Below are 25,146 nucleotides of genomic sequence, written 5' to 3' on the forward strand. Positions count from 1 at the left end.
ATTATGTATATTTATATATACATTTGGAACAGTAGATGGCGCCATCTTCTCACTCTATTTCCTAGATCATCCCATCAGCTTTACAGAACAAAAGCCAACTTAATAAGCAGCCAAGAGGAGTGCAAATTAACAAAGAGTTTAAATTTTACATTACACAACAAATGGTTCCTAAGAAAAGGACATAACTTATTTCAGTCCTAATTCAAAAATGTATCCATTGGAACTTGCAAAGCTGCCAGTGGGAATCTCATTTGCATATTTTTGCACAAATGCTGAGTAAAATTTTTAGCAGATGGACCGGCACTCCATGCTGGATTGAATCAACTTGCCCTGGTGCCTGTGGAGCGGCACTCAGGTATCAGGTACAGCAAAAACGACAATACTATGTCATGGTTTTTCAGAAAAACCATGACATAGTATTGTCGTTTTTGCTGTATCTGATACCTGAGTGCCGCTCCACAGTCTCCTATATATATATATATATATCAGCTGCTGATATGCATTATTAAAAGTTAAGTTTTGTTTGATACTTTCCCATCATGTGGGCACCCAGTGAAGTACTGTACTATCATCTGTGGCTGTGCTGGACATTGTTGTTATGGTATATATGTGTGTGTGTGTTTGTTTGTGTGAGTGTGTGTATATATATATATATATATATATCTTATATATTTGGCTACATCTGTCACTCAATGTGTGAGTGTGTCTATAACGGTGGGTGGAGCCTCTGAAAACTCAGAAAACTGTCTGCAGTATGGGGGCAGCCATTTTCTAAGTGTCCGTTTTCATTATAGCAGCAGGAGCCGGCGCCGGGAGAGACGGGACCGTGACGGCAGGGCACAAAACAGCAGCAGGTAAGTGGTAACCCCCGGTGCCCACATGTTCTCTGCGCCTCCCCGCCACTGCTGTGGCTGCGGAGCTATAGCTACGCCACTGCTGATGGAGACTCTGTGTTGAGCTTGAGCCAAGGAGTCAAATGAATACCACCAATGTAGATGTTTTTCTTTGTCTTTTATTGTAATTCACTGTTTTCTTGTGTGCTCATATGTTTATGCACTTTGGTAGGCACTGCAGAACCCTAGTGGCATCATATAAAAGATAATAATAATAATAATAATAATAATAATAACAATAATATAATATTTTTTTAGTTTAAGAGCATTTACTGCATAACACAATAATTATATTATGAATGATTTCACATATTGTTTACTTTATAAATACAGCATCATCTGTCAAAATGTAATGAGAGTATACATTTGTCCTATACCTGCGTGTGGCTTCAGGGTGTTAAATCGTGAAGAAAGCCAAGTCTTATCAGTGACCTCTGACCTTGGAGCTTGCAGCTCTAGCACTGGGTACTCTACCTCTGGCTGAGACTGAAAGATGCATAAATGAGGATTGGTTAACTATCATCAATCAACAAATGAATGAATTTAGATTTTTGCATAATATATACAAACTGTAATTACAGGTGGAAAAACATACTGTTATATAACATACAGTAGATGTCTATTTTTTTTATGCAAACATACACCAGTAATTATCACTGCAACAATAGAATACACTAAACTCACTGTAGAGCTGATTTAACTACCATTTTCCCTACAAAAGGGGATTTTTGTAAGAAATTACCGTTCGATCCCCTTTCTGTGAGTCCAGTCCGGTGACACAGCTAACCTTGGGATGTAGGAGGGTCCGCGGGAGCCAGGCACCTATTGCTGAAAGCTTTCCACTGGATGCAGGCTTCTCCCCTACCGCATCCCATCATGCTTCAGTTCAACTTAAAAAGCACACTAGGATACACAACTCAGTACAATGCCCGACATCTTATATGCAGAATCATATAACTATAACATGACACACATGAACAGTATGACTTACTGAGCATAGGGGAGGGATCGCTGTGTCACTGGACTGGACTCAGAGAAAGGGGATCGAACGGTACGTTCTTACAAAAATCCCCTTTTCTCTTTCGTCCAGTCCGGTGACACAGCTAACCTTGGGACGTTCATGAGCCGGTACTATGGGAGGGTATGCTCAGACTGCCAGTTGTCATCACTGGCCGTCCAAATGAAGCGTCCTCCGAACTCATAAAACCTGTACAATTTGGTAAAGGTGTGAACAGAGGACCAAGTGGCAGCCCTGCACAACTGCTCCGCTGTAGCTCCATGACGCTCCATGGCTTCCCTTGGTAAAGGAGTTGGCAGAAATCTCTTTGGAGGATTCCCCATGAGATTTATCTGATAACCATTTGTTACAATAGAAAGGACCCAAAGGTCTGAGGTCGGAATATTCCGCTTGTCCCGATACTGCAGGAGGCGACCCCCCACTCTGAGACCAGAACGAGGAGCCTGTACCCCGTCATGCAGAAGACTTATCCTCTCCTTTGGACACTTATTTCTTACTGAAGGCCCCAAATCTGGATTTGGTAGCCTTTTCTCTAACGGCCGGGAACCTACCTCTTCCCGCCTGTTCCTTATTGGACTCTCCCCCTCGAAAGGAAGAGTGAAAAGCAGGCTTAAATGCCCCAAATTTTGAGCCTGAAGCCTTTGCAGTGGTAGGCAGGAAAGTACTCCCCCCCCCCCTTCCCGTGGCCTGTTTTATAATGGCCTCTAGTTCAAAGCCAAAAAGTAATTCCCCTTTAAACTCTAGGGTTTCCAGGGCTTTCTTTGATTCGCTGTCTGCATCCCAGGCCTTCAGCCAGACGACTCGCCTAGCAGACACAGAAGTGGCGGAAACCTTTGACGCCATTTTGGCGCCTTCTTCCCCAGCCTCAGTGATGTAATCTGCTGCACATTTGAGTTTCTCTGCCAGGATAAACGCCTCAGAATCAGGCCACAGCTGATCTCCCAAAGCCTCAGCCCATTTGATCATAGCTTTAGGCATCCTTCCACCTTTTTATCCACTGGATCTCTATAGGCTGCACCACCCTGAACTGGCAATGCCGTAGCCTTTGACAATCTAGCCACTGGAGCATCTACTAACCGGACTTTCTCCCACAATTTGACATGCTCTTCAGGCATGGGATACATACTTGCATATCTCTTGGACATAGACACCTTTTTATCAGGTACTTTCCAGCTTCCCCCAACAAGGAGACCATACCGGCATCCGAAGGAAAAGTCACAGATTCTCTGCGCATAGTTTTAAAAATACTGTACACTGAGCCTGTACTTTATCCTCCTCTGACAAATCCAAAGCCTGTTTCACAGCCAGGATTAAATCCTCAATCCCTGGGAGGGAAGCATCAGCCTCTTCCCTAAGATCTCCACATAAATCATCTGTACAAACACTATCATCATCGGAATCTACCGGTAACAGAGGAGTTGTAGCTGAAGGTCACAAAGAGGAAGGGCTCTCAGGGGTTTTTGCTAATTTCTCCATAAGAGCATTCATTTTATGAATCCCCTGTGCAGTGTCCTGTATGACCTGCAGTAATAAGGGGTCCCCTTGTGCAGGAGCAATGGATACCATAGAATTTTGGGAGGAAGAGCTAGGACCAGGAGACTTTATAAAGTTATCCTTTTGCCTATTAAGAGCCTCTACAAAGGCATTCATACACCTCCCCAATGCTGCAGCCCATGCTGGTTCGGGTTGCTCAGGCCCCTGGACATGCACATTGCTGGGCACAGATTTACAAGCAGGGCAAAAGTCCCCTTAGTCCATCAGTTCACATGATAAATTAACCACGCAAACACTGCAGTTTAATAACATGTCCCGCGCACCCCTCATCCCCCACAGCAGCAGCAAAGTCACCTGTGTCAGTAATGTTAAAAAGGCGCCCGCACACAGAGTGGGAAGGGACCAAGTCCCTGCTTCAGCGGGGTAGGAAGCCAGTATTGGCGCCTTTTCCCCCTTTAGCCACTCCCCCAGTAGTTTCTCCTCACCTCCTTGTGCCTCCCCCTCTTGCCGGGATCACTTGGAGTCGTCCAGCTACTCTGGACACGCACACAAAGTGGGAAGGGACCAAGTCCCTGCTTCAGCGGGGTAGGAAGCCAGTATTGGCGCCTTTTCCCCCTTTAGCCACTCCCCCAGTAGTTTCTCCTCACCTCCTTGTGCCTCCCCCTCTTGCCGGGATCACTTGGAGTCGTCCAGCTACTCTGGACACCTGTAGCAGACTTCACTTCCCTTGCAGGGATTTCAGTCTGCCAAAAACCCTTCCAAGATGGCGCCCGCCATCGCGGGAGGTCCTTCCCCCACGATCCTCTTCTAGACAAGGAGCCGGTTCCAGACGCTCCCAGGGCCCAGGCATACCCCAGCAAAGCTGGGGTTAAGCGCTGTGTAGTGGGTGCAGACAGCCCACCCCTGCACACAGAGTGCTGACAGGACCTGCTTCTGTCAGCCTCTGCTGCGCTCCCAGTGTGCAGCGCTTCTTGTCAGAAGCAGCACACTGGAGAAAAAACCTGCACTAAGACACTAAGTTAATAAAATAAGAAAAACCTAGCTATCTATTCCAGAAAAAAGCCGGCTGCAGCAGCAGCCGATCAGTATAGCACCCACTCCTGTGGGCACCTAAAACAAACTGAAGCATGATGGGATGCGGAAGGGGAGGAGCCTGCATCTAGTGGAAAGCTGGCTCCTACGGACCCTCCTACATCCCAAGGTTAGCTGTGTCACCGAAAGAGAAATAAAATTAGTTTCAGTACTATTACATTAGAAGCAGTGATAAGGGAGGAGAAGTGAGCCAGAGGGCTCCTTTTGCCGAGAACGGCCGGGAATTGTCGAGCTCATGGCCGCAGCTCGACTATTCCAGGCCACTTCTCGCGGCCATGCCCCCTTCTCGCCCCACGGCAGGTGGGACATTGAATCCCGCCTGCTTGTTCTCGGTCGAGCTGATGGAGAACGGGACTGGGTCATGGCTGTGGAGCCAACTCAAAAGCCGTGATCTCCAGATTGAATACCCCCCTAAATGTTGCCTTTTCTTAAACAAGACAGAATAAGGTACTTATGTAATATCTGGCTCCCGTTTTTCTTATGAAATTCAGGGGTAGATTTATTGAGCTCGGTGAAGTGATAAAAGTGTCTGGTTTTTATCACCGGCCAATCAGCTCTTACTTGGCATTTTTCAAACCAAGTCTGTAACTTCACAGTTAGGAGATGATTGGCCGGTGATAAAAACCAGATACATTATCACTTCACCGAGCTTAATAAATCTACCCCTCATTTTCAATTGCAGTTTTGGTAAAAAAGCAAAATTGAACCCCCAGTTGTTTGCATGCTGTGGTACACAGCGCAGGCTGACTCCCCTACTGATGATGGATTTGCTAATATTTGCAGTCGTATTGCAGAAATGCGAATCACGCATGCACAGAATTGTTATAATCGGCAAATAGCCATTTTAGCAATTCTATGGCCAATACGGAATTAAACCACTAGAGCACTACTGGTATATTCACTTCCCTAGCACTAATGGTCTACTATTCAATATAGGCAATTTATAGGTACTTATGTATTATCTGGGCTCCCATGTTAAATGCACCCCATTTTTTCATACCCCTACTATCCAACTATGCATGGAGTTAATTTTATATAGTGTGGCGAGCGCAGCGAGCCACCGTGCCCGAAGCGTGGCGAGCGCAGCGAGCCCCGCGCGGGGACGCGGTCTCATAAGAAAAACGGGAGCCCAGATATTACATAAGTACCGTTTTTTGTTTTCTGTATTGGTTGGGGTAACACAATTATACTACTCTGTTGGAACACTAGCCACCAAGTCTCTTACAAATTTAGCGGTATATGAACTGGTACACATTATTATAGAATGTATAGAATAAAGTCACACAATAGTACTTCCTAACAATAGTCTCCTTAAAAATAAATATTTTTCTCTCTCTTATTCTCTGAGTCCTGATTTATCACTGGCTGATTACTGCTGAGATCTTTTACTACACTGAACTCTAATTGGCTGCTGATGTGTGGGTGGCAGTAAATGGCAGAAAACTATTTTCTATTTAGATGGGGAAGGAGATTAGGGAGTCTAAAATACAGTATAACAATATAAAGGGCTCTTCACATTAGATACGTGCCAGCTAAAGCTCTGAGTATTACATTTGACACAATGGTCAGCTTAGCTTGGGTACACAAGCTGAAAACTGCTAAGATTTTCAGACCTAAGCAATGCAGTTGTAGACAATACAGGAAAGTGAAGAGCCTAAAAAATTGATTTCTTTTACCTGAAAAACTTTGGTCTAAGTGTAATTTGGAGGGCATCCACTTGATACAAACATTTATGCTGTACATTAAGCTATTGCTCCAAATTTACACTCACTTGGAACACAACCACTTTCCCATCATCAGACTGCAGGTAGAAAGTCCAGGTGGAAGAGATGAAGCTCTGCGCTGAGCTGACAATGTCACTGCAGAAGCCAGAGATCAGGTCAAACATGGAAAAAGTAGAAGGAAGTCTGAGGTCCAGCATCTAGGATTGAATGGAGAAATTACAGGTCAGGAGATTAATTAAAATATACAGTAATACTTATACAAACCATTTTTAACACAAAAGTGAGTCAATATTTGAGTGTTAAAGGGAGGAGGTGATCATTATATACGGGTTGGATATATAAATGAGCAGGTTTGGTTTTACTCAGATTTACTTGGATCTCAAAGCAGGATCTCATTGGCTATCCAAAACACGTGACAGCCAATAGCCAATAGGAGAAATCAGACAATTTGGCGATAAGAACCGAGTAAAACCGAACCAGCTCATCTCTAATTGGATATATTAGTCAAAATTTAGACATTCAAAATACAGATGCCATAATGTTAAAATGTACAATATAAAAGGTGTCTACACAGGGTGCAAATGCCTTGCAATTCAACCGGGATCGAACCACACAGCAAGCAAAATGCATTACATTTTGACTATATAATACAGATCTGTACTATACAGTCTTGCCCACATAGTCTATATTTCTGCAATTTCCACTAAACGGGAACACACATCGGGATCGGATCGACATCGAATGCGGCTGAAAACCGTATGATTCAGATTCAATTTCTTTTTGATTTTCGACAATGGGACATGCTTGTATTTGCAAAGCTTGTGCGTCTTATTCTCGGTGAAAGGCACTGCGGCTCCATCTGTACAGTAAAGTACAATACAAGCTTGGGCAAATGGGCTGTGTAATGTACAGTGGACAGGTGGAGCGTCTGGGTCCACTTGGGAAATTATTTCATAAACATAACGTCCTACAGTTCTCTTGCAGTATACAGTAAGCAATTTTATTGTTTTTGGTAGTCCAATCAGCTCAGAATAATGTTTTTATGGCGGGGAGACATGTAGCTACCTGAGCATATGAACTCAAAATTTCTGAAATCCCCACAAGGCTAAAGTCAAGCATCAGAACCCATAAGAAGTCTGAATTAACTGGTCAATTATAGTCTATGGGGAATTTGCACCTTGCATGCACCTCCGGTTCTATGTGTCCACAGGTGCCATATGAAAGGGGGAGACTCTTGTACTTTGGAACAGACTGACTACTTGATTAAGTGACACGGGAAAGGGGAGCAATAATCATCTGTGTGTGGGGTCCCCTCCAATTGTCTGCCCAGGTTGCAGGGGTTTCTGGCTTCCTCAGCAGCCAGGGCGCCATCAAAGGACTGTGGGGAGGTGACAGTAAGCAATCCTGGGTCAGCTCCTGCCAGGTGCTCAGCTCCCTTTTGCAAAGCTTGACAGCAGTGCAGGTAGGGGACCGGAGCTGCGAGATGATCCCTTCAGTGTCTGTGCATTTGTCAACAACCCCTGTGTGTTTTACGTTGTGTAATGAGACGCACCTTCAGCACTTCCATTAGACATGTAAAACCTATGCGATTGCTCACATAGATATGGGCTTCCACAAAGCTATTTTACACTCGGTAGCCATTTTGTTAATCCACTTAGTGCACAAGTCTGGCCTGCCCCTACTGTATGTCATTCATACTGTAGCATAATTCTGTGTTTAACCAGTGTTGTAGAATGAGACGCACGTACAGCAGTGACCTTACACAAGTGTAACCTATGCCGTTAATAGCTAAATAGATGTGGGCTCCCAAGAAGTCCTGGATGACACCCGGTAGCCATTTGGTTAACCCCCACAGCGCTCGAGTCTGGCTTGTTCGAACTCAATGACATTCCTAGAGTAGCGTAAATCTGTGTTTAGTCAGTGTAGCATAATGAGAGGCACGGATAGCAGTGCTCTCCTACAAGTGGAACCTACAATATGGATCCATGGTTGCTTTTGCGCCACAGCAACCCTTCTCAGCAGTGCCATTTGCCGAGAATGGGACATACGAGTATCTGCAAAAGTACTGTATACTCACTCACTTAACCCCATAGCCTACTACAAATAGCGTAATGAGATGCATGTCTATGCAATAGTGTTTTTGGAAAAAAGTGTCCATCTAGCAATCTTAATTTTAAATAGCGACATCTGGTGGTTGATTACTGGTATTGCACCCACCTGGTTAAACCATATGCCAATCGCCAAGCTGTGTTACTTATTGCGCTGTCTTGTGACTAGGCCAGCTGTAGCGAGTTTGCGGGCCAAACACCATAGGCAGATTAGATGAGTGTGGCTCCATCTGTTTGTCAACACTCAATTAATGTCCTTCTGAAATTTGAGAGTCAATTAAACGGTGCTCACCACCCTCGCGAACGACCGCCTGCACATTTCACATCCACGCATGCGAATGGATGTTTTGCATAAACATCCATTCGCAGCTTGCGTGCGCGTACAAAATTGTTTCATGTGTGGTGCTTGCAAATCTAAGACACTCTCTGGTGTCTCAGATTAGCAGCTACCTTGTACGGGAAGATTGCGGGCAGCTGACATCCGGTGAAGTCAGCTGCCCGCTCCTGACACCCGTGCCACGGGCGAACTACCATGGGAATGCCCAGCCTTTTATGGGCACAACCAATTTCCGCTGCCCCATCCGCACTGCAGTGTGCGAACTGGCTGGCGAATGATCAATTTGCTGCACCCGCTCGCACAAAGAGGCTGCACATGCGCATAAATACTTATGTGCATGCGCAGTACCTAAACATCACTCCCCTGTGCGAGAGTGCAGGGGAGCGTATGAATTAGAGTGAGGGCCAATATGTAGTCAGAGAAAATGTTGACAGGGACATAATGGGGGAAATTTACTAATGGAAATTTGTAAAAAAAATAGGTGTATTTGTATCCAGAAATACACTTATTTTTGACATTTAGGGGGAAATTTACCAATATGAAAAACCTAGTTTTTCGTATTGGTTTTTTCCCTACGGTTGCATACGACTGTTTAAGTCGTATGCAACCTCGTGTTCCGGAGGATCAGTTACAAAGCAGTCATATACGACTGCTTTGTAACCCTCCGATGGTGTAGCCATCCGTATTAGCAGCCGTATATACGGCTGCTAATACGAATTATTTGTAGCAGTCTGCACGGATCAGTCAGATCCGTGCAGGCTGCAGTGTGTAAAAAAAAAATAGAAAAATTAAATAAATAATAAAAAAAACGGCGTGGGGTCCCCCCCACAGCCGAAACCAGCACCAGGCTGACGGAGCCTGGAGCCGGTAATTAAAAATCAGGGAACCCGACAAATAGGGGCTCCCCGATTTTTAACAACCAGCCCCAGGCTCCAGGTCCGGGGCTGGTTCCCAAAATACGGGGGACAAAATGACTAGGGGTCCCCCGTATTTTAAGAACCAGCCCCAGGCAAAACCAGCCAGCAGGGTAATGCCACAGCCGGGGGGAGACTTTTTATGCAAGTCCCCCCGGCCAAAGCATTAACCCTACCGACCAGTCAGCCTGGCCAGGGGCCCTGGGGGAGTGGGGACCCCCCCAATAAAGGGGTCCCCCCCCCTCCAGGACTTACCTGACCAGGCTGAAGCCTGGTGCTGTCCTCGATGCCCCTGGGCGGTGGGCATCGAGCTGATAGCAGTGTAAAAAATAGAAAAACCATTGTTTTTTACTGTGGCACTACAAGTGCCAGCAAGCCTCCCCAGCAAGCTGGGACTTGGATAACCACAAGTCCCAGCCTGCTGGGCATTAAAGGGCCCGCTGGGTCTTGTAGTGCCACCGTAAAAAAAATAGTTAAATAAAACACACTGACACCCGTTTTAAATAAAAGTTTAATACACACATTACATACATACTGATACTTACCTTTCTTGATCCCGTAGGTAGCCCTGGTCCTGATGTCCTGTGTCGTCCTCCAGGTCCATGTCGGCTGTCTGCGTCGTCCTCCAGGTCCATGTCGACGGTCCGTGTCGTCCTCCAGGTCCATGGCGGTGTCCGGGTCCGAAGAAATCCATGTTGGAGCTGTGGAAGGAAATCCTACTCACCTGGTCCTGCGCTGAAGAAGTCTTCTCTTGATCCGACGTAATCCAGGTAATCTTCAAGCTGTCGCCGGTCCCCGCTGTCTGCGCTGTCTCTGCATCGCGCTGAGGAGAGATGCTGAGAAGTTTCATATTCGGCGCCTCTCCTCAGACTGAATTCTATTGGCCGCCTAGCAGGCCAATCAGGAGCCGACTTTCTCGGCTCCTGATTGGCCTGCTAGGCGGCCAATAGAATTCAGTCTGAGGAGAGGCGCCGAATATGAAACTTCTCAGCATCTCTCCTCAGCGCGATGCAGACAGCGCAGACAGCGGGGACCGGCGACAGCTTGAAGATAACCTGGATTACGTCGGATCAAGAGAAGACTTCTTCAGCGCAGGACCAGGTGAGTAGGATTTCCTTCCACAGCTCCAACATGGATTTCTTCGGACCCGGACACCGCCATGGACCTGGAGGACGACACGGACCGTCGACATGGACCTGGAGGACGACGCAGACAGCCGACATGGACCTGGAGGACGACACAGGACATCAGGACCAGGGCTACCTACGGGATCAAGAAAGGTAAGTATCAGTATGTATGTAATGTGTGTATTAAACTTTTATTTAAAACGGGTGTCAGTGTGTTTTATTTAACTATTTTTTTTACGGTGGCACTACAAGACCCAGCGGGCCCTTTAATGCCCAGCAGGCTGGGACTTGTGGTTATCCAAGTCCCAGCTTGCTGGCACTTGTAGTGCCACAGTAAAAAAACAATGGTTTTTCTATTTTTTACACCGCTATCAGCTCGATGCCCACCGCCCAGGGGCATCGAGGACAGCACCAGGCTTCAGCCTGGTCAGGTAAGTCCTGGAGGGAAGGGACCCCTTTATTGGGGGGGTCCCCACTCCCCCAGGGCCCCTGGCCAGGCTGACTGGTCGGTAGGGTTAATGCTTTGGCCGGGGGGGACTTGCATAAAAAGTCTCCCCCCGGCTGTGGCATTACCCTGCTGGCTGGTTTTGCCTGGGGCTGGTTCTTAAAATACGGGGGACCCCTAGTCATTTTGTCCCCCGTATTTTGGGAACCAGCCCCGGACCTGGAGCCTGGGGCTGGTTGTTAAAAATCGGGGAGCCCCTATTTGTCGGGTTCCCTGATTTTTAATTACCGGCCCCGGCTCTTTCAGCCTGGTGCTGGTTTCAGCTGTGGGGGGGACCCCACGCCGTTTTTTTATTATTTATTTAATTTTTCTATTTTTTTAACACTGAAGCCTGCACGGATCTGACTGATCCGTGCAGGCTAAAACGCAAATAGAACAGGAAAATGGTGTTCTATTTTCCTGTCGTATTTGCGTGGGTGTTTCACACCACTAAGCAGCCGTATTATCAGTACAGCTGCTTAGTACATCAGGAATCACCATTCTTTTGAATGGTGATTTCTGTCGTATCCTATCGATGGTGTAGGGCATTCGTATTTGTAACTACAAATACGAATGTTCCATCTTTAGGGCTACGAATTGTTGTATTTTGGGGATTGTAAATCCCCAAAATACAAATTCGTAAAAAAAAGGTGTATTTCTCCCTACGAATACACCTTTTTTCTACGAATCCATTTTGGTAAATGTCCCGTTTACTATCCCAAAAATACGGCAATTCGTAGTCGTATTGATGTGCTATCAATACGAATACGAATTGCCGTATTTTTGGGATAGTAAATGTCAAAAATAAGTGTATTTCTGGATACAAATACACCTATTTTTTACAAATTTCCTTTAGTAAATGTCCCCCAATGTATCCAAAAATTGTATGTATTGGTGGTCAACATTTTGACTGCCTACATTTAAAATGTCAATCTTATGAACCAGTAGACCTTATCTTTATGTCAACCTTTTAGTGTTGACATTTTGACCATCTAAGTTTTCACTAACTTTTGATTACATCCCAATATATAAAAGAAAAAGACTTGTTTTGTACAATATTTGTTTTTCTTGTATTTAATACAGTATAAATCAGGACAAATGAAATCTACCTTAGCCTCTTTTCTGATGGGAGTTCTTCAAAAAATAAGTCACTAGTCAGAGGGAGTCATAATTCCGTCCGAAAGATAGGCTGATTGTGTGAGGCCGAGAAATGTGTTAGGGCATGCTTTATTGAAATCACATACCTTCAGTCACTAGTTCCGACCAGAAGCCGACAGTGCTTGCCAGTATTTCATGGCACATGAGGTTAAATACAGTATATTCCTTCATTGAGCCTGAATAACAGGGCTGTATGGACTGATCCTGCAGCATCAGTGCAGATACACACTGAGACCCCTAGGCAAGAATGCCACAAGCTCCCGCACTGTTGGGTAGCTAGGCTGTAGCTACTGATTGAGCCTGCAGCATCTGTCCATATATATGCTGAGACCCCCAGACTCTAACAAGCTCCAGAAAACTTGGATAGAGACTACAGCTCCTGTGTCATTATACGCTTATATACCTAGCGCTATAACCTGAAAACCCTGTCCACTGTGAGATCTCTTAACAGTGTGTCAGCCATAGCTAGAACTGCCACACAGAATGCATATAAACAGTATTCTTAAGTTTCTTAGCACCTGGTACCCTCACTTAAATTAATTGTCTCTCATGTACATATACAGATACATATGTTCATGTATAAAAAAAGTTTAATAAAATTCAACAATTTCTTTACATGGCTCCTTGTGGCTGGAGTAAATGACAATATTTAACAGTTGTTTGCATCACAGTTATAGCATACCCAACGCGTTTCATATCATCAAGAAATGTCATCAGGGTCAACAATTGATCTATAACTCTCAACGGATTTTTAATAAGATGACAGTTATGATCATTCTTGCTTTTTAGTTTAAGTTTTTATGACTTTATGTTGGTATAGTCCATCTGAAATACTGATAGTAAGACTTGTTCCAACTTGTTTATATGACAATTTTGTTATTTATTATTGTTCCCCTGATTCAGCAGTGTGTGTGTGGGCTCTCCTGTGTGTCCAGCTCACAAATCACATAATTGTTGGGGTGCTGTCTTGTCTTTTTGGGTGAAGAGTTCCATTGCCAGATTACCAACATACTGCACTATGGTCATCTCTCTCACTCTCTCTCTACTTATGGCAGTCGTTCTCAAACTGTGAGCTGCAGCCCCCAGCACCCAGGCCTTGATAAAGGGGCGCCTCAGGTTGGTGGTCCAGGACCAAATCAAATTATATATGATCAATATTATAGAAAAAACCAGAGCTGGTGGCTGCCAATCATCAAAGATCTGGACAAACAGAATAAACCAACTACATAACTAACCCTATGGGTGGCAGGTAAGCACATTTTACTTTATATTTTTCAGAATTTATTAATAAGAAACTTTTGGCCTAGGGGTTCCATTAAAAGAATGCTGATACTGTTATAACAACTTTACCACATTGTATTTAAAATTAGACACATAAATGTCACTTGTGTTTAAGTGCACAAAGTCTGTTTATATTACAGTCACTTCACATCAGGAGAATTTATAGATTAGTTGAGCGGACACTTTCCTAATTCTATACGCCAATACTATTAACTATTAGGTACAAGAAAATGTGGATTCATTTTATTGAGGATTACGTGTTTTCACATGTGCTGTGTTTGATTTCATTTTCTTTTTATTTATATGTGCGGAACTAATTTGTATTATAGCCACATACATACAGCATATATTTTATTTTTAATATATATTTTCTCAACAGCACTGTCTGATGTTTTTACAAATAATAAATGTTATTAATTTAATATTAGCAGGCTCTTTTTTGTTTTTAATTTCAGATACAAAGGTACAGATGTAGCCACGCTCATCTGTCCTACCTGTGGCGGTTGGCACTACAGACGAGTCATGACAAAGCATGGTACAACCTGGCTAGTGGAGAGTAAGGGAGTGTAATACTTTTTTTCATCCACCTGATGTCGCTTTTGAAAATCACCAATGTGTATGCGTGAGCTCTCCAGTGAAATACAGTACAGTAATTTAGTTCAAGAATTGCTTTACCATTTTGTAAATACAGTATGCTACATAGTCAATCATTCTCGACCCGCCTCCGTGTTGTACAGTAATTATGCTAAATAGACGCTCATTCAGCTACAGGGACTTGCTGGTGAAATGTATGCCGAGTTCAGCCATAACCGTGGGCTAAGCTCGGCATACATACCCAATTGATTTCCTGGGTCTGTATGACCGTCTACGTAGCATAATTATTGTACAACATGGTGGCAGGCTAAGATTATCAGCCACGAGGGAGCCCACTACCACCAAGCAGCATTTACATTAAATACACATTTTTTTATAAAAACATTTTGTCAAATCCAGAGCGTTATCTGGGTAATTAGGACAGTAACAAAACAAAAGTCTTTTCAAAGTTAGAGTATATTAAACTAGTGAAACGCCTGTCAGTTGATGGTTTTTGCAATGTACTTTCCCTTTGAGTTGTGACCGGTTTTACTTTGAGCTTCACAAAGGAGTAATTTGTTTTGTCAAGTGACCTCTATTGGTCAGTGGCGGTACTTCACCTCATAGAGATGCAGAGTATTTAACATTTTATATACAAAGATTGACCGCAGAGAAAGTGGTAATACTGTGAAGCACTGTAGATTATGCACTGTAGAAATGTTAATTTTAATTGTTTCTTTAACAATCAGAAAGTGCTAAATTTTTCATTAATTGGCAGAAGGATTTAGAATCAGTAGTGCTAATATTTGTAGAACAAAATTTCCAAAGCAAGTTTTAGCGAACACCGGGTAACCAAATTCTCATCCTAAATCAAATATAAGTTTTGAAAACTAATATAATAAAAAAAGAGATCTATTTGTTGAAAAATGTTGGGAAAGCTTTATTTAGTAAATAAAATTGTGTTCCCAAAGATTTATCCTTCAATATCAGTGTCACAAATCCAAGACTAAATGAAAGAGGGTTGATCTTTGAATCAAATAGGTCAACAACAGGTTAGATGGGTCTCACTTAAAGATTTAGAATACATTTCCAAAATGAAACTAAATTGGGCTTTATTTAAGTACAATTACTGTACTGTGCTTTGGAATTCCGGAATACAATTTTTTTTAGAACTATTATTTATCCTAAGTAACTACATACTGGGGGTTATTTAAAGCTGATCGCAATTTTGCACAACATTCAATTATCAGATTGTAGCGCACATACATGAGCTAAAATAATGACAAAAAAAGCCAGTGTTTGGAGGTGGTAACCAGCCACTTTCTGGGAGTTTCCGGACAAACGCAGGCGTGCTGAGGCGTTTTCAGCAAGGCCATGTATTGTCAGCACCGGCCTCGATCATCCAGATTCTGTTGAGTTGTGGAAGTGACAGATTACTCACATTTGCACAGACTGGGAAATCATTAGATGGCAAGTGAACTGCAGAGGGATTGCGAATAGCGTTTTATTGGCAATTCACTCGCAGATTTGCGTGGGGTGGGTTTACTTTCTGGGCAATGGCTATTTACTCGCAGTCCTCTACAAATTTGCAGATGTGCGTTCAGGTCTGAATCAGGCCCACTGTTTGATACTAGGGGGTATATTTAGTAATGTGTGTTTTAGAAGTGAGAGATGTTGCTCATAGCAACCAATCAGATTCTAGAAGATAAAATCTAGAATCTGATTTGTTGCTGTCAGAAACCGCGGTGCGCATTCGCATCTGCGCACGCGTCCACGTTAATTACCCTCACTGGTGTGTCTTGCGGCGCAGACCCCTGTCCTGTGCCGTCCCTGGGTACTCTTCGTGGCAGGATCTGAGTAGCATTACCCGGAACTCTTGCCAGCGTTCCACGCTGGTCCCGGGCCGGGCCCAAGCCACATGGGCGCAGCCATGACACCTGCAATCACGACTCTGTTGTCCAATGATTTCCCTGTGACCTTGCTACTCTGACCTGTGCACTAACCCATGTGACCAAAGGTGTGCACAGGTACTTTCTGGACTTATTTGCTGCTGCGGCTTGCAGCCAAGCACAGGCCAGCAGGGGGGATATAGCTGAGGCCTCTGGCCCATTTCCCCTGCCTTGAACAACTTATCTGATTCCTGTGTGTATCCAGTCCTCAGTGTTACAAGGCTCCAGGATCCTGTCCAGAGTCCCTGTGGTTACCCTGTGCAAAACTCTGTGCAATCTGCTGCTGTCTTCTGCTGCTGATACTCAAGCTCCCTGGCTCTCTTCACCTGCCAGGTTACCTTCCTCGCTGTCTATGATCTCCAGCTCCCAAGGGAAGAGGACAGAGCACTACAGCATCCCTCAGCAGAGTTTGCTGCTGCTCTTAAAGGGCCATAAGTCATCCCAGGTGTCTACTCTGCAATTCCTGTGTCTCCTGTGTCGACTCCCAGGTCGTCAACAAGCTCCTGTCAACTCCCAGATCGTCAACTGCCGCGTCGGCCATCAAACTCACGTGTTGACTCCCAGGTCATCAACAAGCTCCCATAGACTCCCAGGTCGTAAGTAACCCTCCGGCTCCCAGGCTGTCGACTTCCCTCCGGCTCCCAGGCCATCAACAGTGCTGTGTCGACTCCCAGGTCATCAACACTCCGTCCGGCTCCCATGCCGCATACAGTGCCATGTTGACTCCCAGGTCGTCAACACTCCTTCTGGCTACCAGGCCGTCTACAGTGCTGTTCTGGCTCCCAGACCGTCAACTATCCATGTCGGCTCCCAGGCCGTCAACTACTCATCAGCTCCCAAGCCACTGTCCTCTCTCCAGCCTCCCAGGCCAGAGCAGACCAAAGCTCCAAGTTCCAAGCTCACTGCCACTAGTCACTGCCCATATCCTGTGACTAGCCAGTTAGCTGTGGGAAATTCAAGAAAGAAGGCTGCGACCTCGCCACCGAATGCAACGGAGTCCAAACCTCCTTGCGGGGGTCCCTGTTGAAAACCATTGGTGGTGTTAGACTCCGCTCCTCTGACCAGAGTCTCGTCAACTCCCCCCCTCCCCCAGCTGTGCCCACAGTGTCAGTGTTATTCCTCTGAACTGTCTTTACCTAAAGAATCCTGTGATCCAGTTCCCAGCATTCACCACTGGCCCACTGCTGCCACAGCCGGGAACACCAGAGCCCTGACAGTTGCTATGGGATACCTCTCACTTTGAAATTTTTTTTAGCATAGTGCTTCCTACTTTTAGCAATAGTTAAAGGGAAATGCAAAAAGGTGGCCACTTACTGTGGTTGTGAAGGCAAAAGGAGGGAAATGTGTCACACACACACACACACACACACACACACACACACACACAGCCTACTCCAGGAATGGTTAATGCTCAGAAGCATGTTTAGAACATAAGTCAAATTTTTGTCTCTTGGATATTGTCTACATCTATTTGATGTTTATTAAGCTTTGATCACCATTTCCCACATGGCTGAGATCTAAGCTCTTTTTGCATACAGTAGGTGATATAAGGAGTATAAACTATTTTCATCTCTTTCATTGCAATATTTTTTTTCATTTAGGACACAACTCCATTTATAGCCACTTGCTCTGAAGCATCAGACGTGTTCCAGCTAGAAGTAATTAGTTATATCTCAAATGACTTGGATGGCGTGAGTACAGTGTGCACTTGTTCTTTCAGACTTTCCAACTACAATTAGAGCAAAAAAATATCTTGAGGACAGAATTAGTACTGTTCTAATGTATCTCAGCAGATTCGAATATATATAAACAGTGCCAAATTAAGAGGGGCAAGGGAGGCACAGGTCCACCTCTCTGTGCGGGGGAGCTGCTTTTAATAAAAATAATATCTATTCTATAACTTGAAAATTGTCCACAGAGTACAGCCTACTGCTCTAGAAGTTGGGAACATCACGTGAGTCAGCTGGGCACCCATTTGGAGATATGAATTTTACAAAGTAAGAAAAGAGAAATCAGTTCTGCTGGGATGCACTCCTCATCCACATGGTCCTACAGGACCAAAAAACAATTTTTTAATAATAATATCTTTATTAACACACAATTTAAAGGTAAAAGGCCATCCGTTACTTTATTGTTATCGGTCAATTGTATTAATTGTAGGTGACCTGATATTGAATCCCTGTGTCAGAGATATAGATGGCGAAGTATTAAAAACAAAGTAATGAATAAAGATTAGAAAAGAAAATCAAGAAGATTAAAATCGGTAAACTGTTATTAATGATGAGGTTTATTCTGTCACTTCTTTAATGAGTGACAGTGAAATTCTACCTGTGTACACTGTAAGATAAATGATTTAAAGCTGTTCGGTGTGCAGTATTTTATGCCATTTCCACATTCATATTACTGATATAGCTTATAGAATGAGTGTAGCGTTTATTCACGTTTTTCTTTTACACAAATTGTTGCAGTGTTTTAATGTTGTCCTTCCAATGGGTTAACAGAAATGTATATATCTGATTGATTTTTGGGGCAATATTATTTTGTGCCCAGTCAGGGGTATTAGAGGTGTATTGATATGCTGTGTTTAGTGTATGACCACCTTGTTCTGCATAGATTTTCACCCCACCTGACAATCAGATATTAATTCTGGGACATCAGAGAGATCCTCGCTAGTGAAGATATAATTGATGTCTCTATTGCATCTGCAACAATGGCATTAATATTCTATTGCATCAATGTGCATATACATGGCAAAACAACTGACACATGTACTCAGTTTATTATGGTAATGATAGAGCAGTTTGGGCAGCGGGCAATTTTTTGATATTAACCTCCAAATGGGATACCCGAATATATATGCGACTGATTATAAGGGCAGTATTATTTTGTGCCCAATCAGGGATGTTATAGATGTAATGAAGCGCTGTATTAGATGTATCACAGCTTGATTTTTACATATAATGTTCCCCAACAGTCGGATATAAATAGTGAGATGACAGGGAGATCTTAACTAGTAATGGTATAGCTAGTGTTTCCACTGTATCTGCAACAGTTGTATAGATGTTATAGTGTGTCAATATGTATACATACAGTACCGCGACTGATACATGTGATCAGTACTTGTAGCGGTTTGAAATGTAATGACTTGGGCAGCGGGCGTCAGAGGCACCTTCCAGCCTGGGTAAGTATTCCCTTCGGCTGACTGTATGCGCCGGCTTCTAGTACAAAGCTGAGCTGCCGGAGTCTATTATGTCAGATCTCCGTTGCTCAGTGCAGTTCTTAATCTGGGGATATGTTCCCTTATAGTAGCTGCCTGTACTCGCGTGTTTTAAACACGCTGGCTGCCGACAGTGCTAATTCTCCTGCCCCACTGCGATCCGTTCTAATACATATTGCAGCATCACACAGATTTTAATCAATGCACATTTAACAGCGATCTGCCCTGTATGCGCCGGCTTCTCGTGCAGCGCTGAGCTACCGGAGTCTTATATTTCAGATCTCCGTTGCCCAGTGCAGTCAGTAATCTAGGGATATATTCCCTTATGGTAACTGCATGTACTCGCGTGTTACACACGCTGGCTGCCGACAGCGCTAATTCTCCTGCCCCACTGCGATCTATTCTAATACATATTACAGCATCACACAGGTATTAATAAATAAACAGTTTACAGCAATGCCAATGCGCATTTCGCTGTCTTTAAGCTTTGTCAAGGCTTAATCTAAGTGACTTAGATTAAGCCTTGACAAAGCTTAAAGACAGCGAAATGCGCATTGGCATTGCTGTAAACTGTTTATTTATTAATACCTGTGTGATGCTGTAATATGTATTAGAATAGATCGCAGTGGGGCAGGAGAATTAGCGCTGTCGGCAGCCAGCGTGTGTAACACGCGAGTACATGCAGTTACCATAAGGGAATATATCCCTAGATTACTGACTGCACTGGGCAACGGAGATCTGAAATATAAGACTCCGGTAGCTCAGCGCTGCACGAGAAGCCGGCGCATACAGGGCAGATCGCTGTTAAATGTGCATTGATTAAAATCTGTGTGATGCTGCAATATGTATTAGAACGGATCGCAGTGGGGCAGGAGAATTAGCACTGTCGGCAGCCAGCGTGTTTAAAACACGCGAGTACAGGCAGCTACTATAAGGGAACATATCCCCAGATTAAGAACTGCACTGAGCAACGGAGATCTGACATAATAGACTCCGGCAGCTCAGCTTTGTACTAGAAGCCGGCGCATACAGTCAGCCGAAGGGAATACTTACCCAGGCTGGAAGGTGCCTCTGACGCCCGCTGCCCAAGTCATTACATTTCAAACCGCTACAAGTACTGATCACATGTATCAGTCGCGGTACTGTATGTATACATATTGACACACTATAACATCTATACAACTGTTGCAGATACAGTGGAAACACTAGCTATACCATTACTAGTTAAGATCTCCCTGTCATCTCACTATTTATATCCGACTGTTGGGGAACATTATATGTAAAAATCAAGCTGTGATACATCTAATACAGCGCTTCATTACATCTATAACATCCCTGATTGGGCACAAAATAATACTGCCCTTATAATCAGTCGCATATATATTCGGGTATCCCATTTGGAGGTTAATATCAAAAAATTGCCCGCTGCCCAAACTGCTCTATCATTACCATAATAAACTGAGTACATGTGTCAGTTGTTTTGCCATGTATATGCACATTGATGCAACAGAATATTAATGCCATTGTTGCAGATGCAATAGAGACATCAATTATATCTTCACTAGCGAGGATCTCTCTGATGTCCCAGAATTAATATCTGATTGTCAGGTGGGGTGAAAATCTATGCAGAACAAGGTGGTCATACACTAAACACAGCATATCAATACACCTCTAATACCCCTGACTGGGCACAAAATAATATTGCCCCAAAAATCAATCAGATATATACATTTCTGTTAACCCATTGGAAGGACAACATTAAAACACTGCAACAATTTGTGTAAAAGAAAAACGTGAATAAACGCTACACTCATTCTATAAGCTATATCAGTAATATGAATGTGGAAATGGCATAAAATACTGCACACCGAACAGCTTTAAATCATTTATCTTACAGTGTACACAGGTAGAATTTCACTGTCACTCATTAAAGAAGTGACAGAATAAACCTCATCATTAATAACAGTTTACCGATTTTAATCTTCTTGATTTTCTTTTCTAATCTTTATTCATTACTTTGTTTTTAATACTTCGCCATCTATATCTCTGACACAGGGATTCAATATCAGGTCACCTACAATTAATACAATTGACCGATAACAATAAAGTAACGGATGGCCTTTTACCTTTAAATTGTGTGTTAATAAAGATATTATTATTAAAAAATTGTTTTTTGGTCCTGTAGGACCATGTGGATGAGGAGTGCATCCCAGCAGAACTGATTTCTCTTTTCTTACTTTGTAAAATTCATATCTTTAAATCAGTCGATAGCACCCACAATCTGAGAGGAATATTATATATAAAATCCTCTCTGTTTGAACAGAAATTCGACATCCACGAGATTATACTCCGAGTACATCACTTGGTGCGGGTCAATCTGTCTGTGTCCATTTGGAGATATGCAAGGTGAGAGACAGCCATTCCCCAGTCTCACTGTCTAACATAACAGGAGTGAATACAGTTCCAATGTCCAATGTGAAGATAATGCTTCTCCCCTCTCCCTCCTGTCCAGCTAGCTTACTATGCTAAGGCAGTGACAGAACTGACAAACAGAAAAAAATGTGCCAGCAGCACATAGATGTCAACAGTCATATAGGGGGTTATTGTGGTTCACTCTTTCTGACAAATTCCACACTGCAGGTGGGACAGATGTAAAACGTGCAGAGAGAATTAGATTTGGGTGAGTTATTTTGTTTCTGTGCAGGGTAAATACTGGTTGCTTTAATTTTACACTGCAATATAGAGGTCACTTTGAAGTAAAACCCCACATAAATCTAATTCTCTCTGCACAAGTAACATCTGCCTCACCTGCAGTGCACATGGTTTTGTCCATCTAAGAAGGAATTTGTCAGAAAGAGTGAACCAAAATAACCCCCATAGTGTGAGATCATACTGCAGCTCTGACATAACACCTCCTGGATCAGACATGCCCCCTCCAAGCTTGGATACAGGAGGGGAACCCTCAGCGAAATTCACCATTAGCACTATCTTTCTGATTAAAGCAAGGATCCCAGTTATTAGGAATCCCTAAGTGTGTACGCTGCTTAGTGAGCCATGCTGAATTAGGCCCTAAATACGGAATCTGAACCCTCTGCTTTCTCCTACTAGGCTCCCAAATCTCCCAAATACCTAACCAAGGCATTCCAATCTTAGTGCTACCAAAACATCTAACATTGGGTTTTATAAACATGTTTGTACTGTAACTGTTATGTTTAATGCCTTTGGTCTGTATTGGATGTAATTTAGCATTATAGGTGACTCTCAGGGGTATATTTACTAAAATGAGGGTTTATAGAATTGGAGACGATGACTATTGCCACCAATCCGATTCTAGCTGTTATAGAAGGTGCCCAATAAGTAAGTAGACTAGTTGTTATGGGCAAATTCTGTACTTCTTAAAACCTGCACTTTACTAAATATATGTTCAGTGTAATTATTACTGACATGATACTTATAACTAAAAGAAATCTGAGAAAGGAAGATACAATAGTACATAATTAATCCCTTCAACTAATCAGTACACCTTTATTCATCTATCTTCAGCTTACTTCACCATTGTTTTATAGAAGATTGTGAACCAAATGGAAATCTAGAGCAGAATCAGAAATTGGGGAAACAATTGTATGGTCTTCACAGAATTGTCCTACGCAGAAATATCTAAAAGACACAGCTCACCATTTGTATTTGCCAACACTGCAAAGCTGCCTACACAGAGCTGTGTATTACAGAACCATTGTTCACAGGGAATGTCAAAGTCTGCATTCTGATTTGTCACTCACATTGATGAATTGTGGACTCTCACACTCCAGCAGTTTATCCATTGTCATTTGCCAAGAGAAACCCTAGGCTTGCTATTGACGGTTACTAATAGTATATATTTTTTATCTCATTGTCACTGATGGCTCCTCTCTGAATACAGATTCAGTGCAGTATAAAGCCCCAAATGTATATAAAGGCCCAGTGAGGTCCTACATGATGTTGTCCAGCATTTAAGCCGACATGCAGAAATGTACTTTTTGCTGTAATTTTTCTATTCAATAACAATAAAATAATGGAGTGAAAAGAAAAAAGTATTTATTGGAAACATATTCAATTATACATTGTATGTGGTGAGGCACCAGCCCCAGGGCAATTTCTCTAACGAGCCCAAAATAAAGTAAACCATTTTCTTAGTAATGTTTGAAAAAAAAAGTACAAACCACCATTTTTTTGTTGTTTCTTAAGGAGTGCATCATCTCCAAATTTATACTAATATTTAAATAATGTAAATAGTTTATTTTTAATGTTATGTGTTAGAAATTATCCCTACCCCACATATGTTTTAACATCACATTCTCCTTATATCTCATCTGGCTTTAGAATGTATTAACTGCATAAAATGTAACATGGAAAGTCCTCAGCTTCCGATTGCACATAGACACAGTGTACATTGCTCCAATGCCAAGATTTATGCCAAAAAACATACAGAGCTGAAACGGAATGACTCATGAATTTTCAGGTAGTCCCCAACACCCCGGGAGATCCCCACACGGGATCTCCCCCATCCCACATGCTTCCCAGTGAAGACAAGAGGACGTGGGAGAAAAAACTGGGAAGGAGAGCTAAATGTGCATCATTTCGCCCTGTCCCTTCTTTGATCCACAAATCATGGCTTTTTGGGGGGTGAGCCCTAATGACATGCCAACACGTCCCCATCATGTAGTTGCCTTCTCTGGGCTTCTTCTGGCGAAAAGTCCAAAAAGTATAGAAGTATGTCTTGGAATTATCTCATATACTATTATCTGTATTGCTCAACCGGTATTCCTGCTTTCCGACTTTCTGCTGCCTCTGGCTGGAGCTAGCCAGGTCGGCGAAATAGGGGGCGAGGTCACGAAATAGGGGCCTAGAAATGCAATCACATCATTGCAGCCCAGCCACCACTATACAATGCCCACATTCCCATCAGTGTAAATCAGGGAATGGGGCAGCTACAAGTTAACATGGATGGCGTTATCACCCCGCCCAATTTTCCTCTGGAAGCAGGCGGCAAAGGTAGCAAGCCATAATACAGATTCTATATTTACATTTCCACATTGCTTTCAGGTAATCCTACTGAGGTTCATTTTTACATACACCCAATAAGAAAACATATAGCACAAGCAGTACCTTATCCTTCTGATTTTCAACTTCAGCATGTTGTTTTCTGCACCCAGTGGTACAGGCATATTGCTCATCTGATTTGGTATAGGCTTCAACACAGGCTAGAAAAGAGAAAAGCATATCTTAAACAGAAATAATTTAATGTAGGGTAGTAGTACATTTATTTATAAGGCGCAACAAAGTGTCCGCAGCGCCGTACATAGCAAACAAAAAAACAAATTACAAGGTAACGTACAGGGTGTGTTGATAAAACACAGCATACATAGGCTGGTAGAACAAAAATCAGCATCAGTTCTGAAGTAGTTGTCGAAATTGTTGAGGAGACTCAAGATGAAGAGGAAGGGAAGGGTACACACCAAAATTACCATGATCGTGTGACAATGTAGATGAGGAATATTTAGTGCAGCAGGTAAAATCTCTAAAGCGACCAAATGACCGGTGGGGATGCACATCAGATCAGAATTGTATTGAAAACATATACAATTCTGCTCTTTTTACATACAAAGTCTTTGGAAATGTTCCTGCAAACAGGGTCCTAATCGCTGGCTGCAGCACATTAGCGGCCATTCGATCAGGTCTGAATTACCCCCTGTGTCTGATGTTGGTCCCAGTGCCATAATATGCTGTAGCATGACTGA

General features: G+C 43.2%; 1 protein-coding gene across 1 annotated transcript in view; it reads right to left on the reverse strand.

The window, feature by feature from the left end:
- The window catches only part of TMEM59L (transmembrane protein 59 like), a 59,357-nt gene that overhangs the window by 19,934 nt on the left and 14,277 nt on the right, over positions 1-25,146 (reverse strand). Inside the window, exons 3-5 of the mRNA XM_083179442.1 lie at positions 24,515-24,609; positions 6,269-6,418; positions 1,271-1,379 (exon numbers count right to left, since the gene is read on the reverse strand). Of these exons, the coding sequence (XP_083035568.1) occupies positions 1,271-1,379; positions 6,269-6,418; positions 24,515-24,609 (354 nt within the window). The remainder of the gene's footprint in view (positions 1-1,270; positions 1,380-6,268; positions 6,419-24,514; positions 24,610-25,146) is intronic.

This window comes from Crinia signifera, chromosome 1 (assembly GCF_055691185.1).
Source record: "Crinia signifera chromosome 1, ASM5569118v1, whole genome shotgun sequence".
Taxonomy (NCBI): Eukaryota; Metazoa; Chordata; class Amphibia; order Anura; family Myobatrachidae; genus Crinia; species Crinia signifera.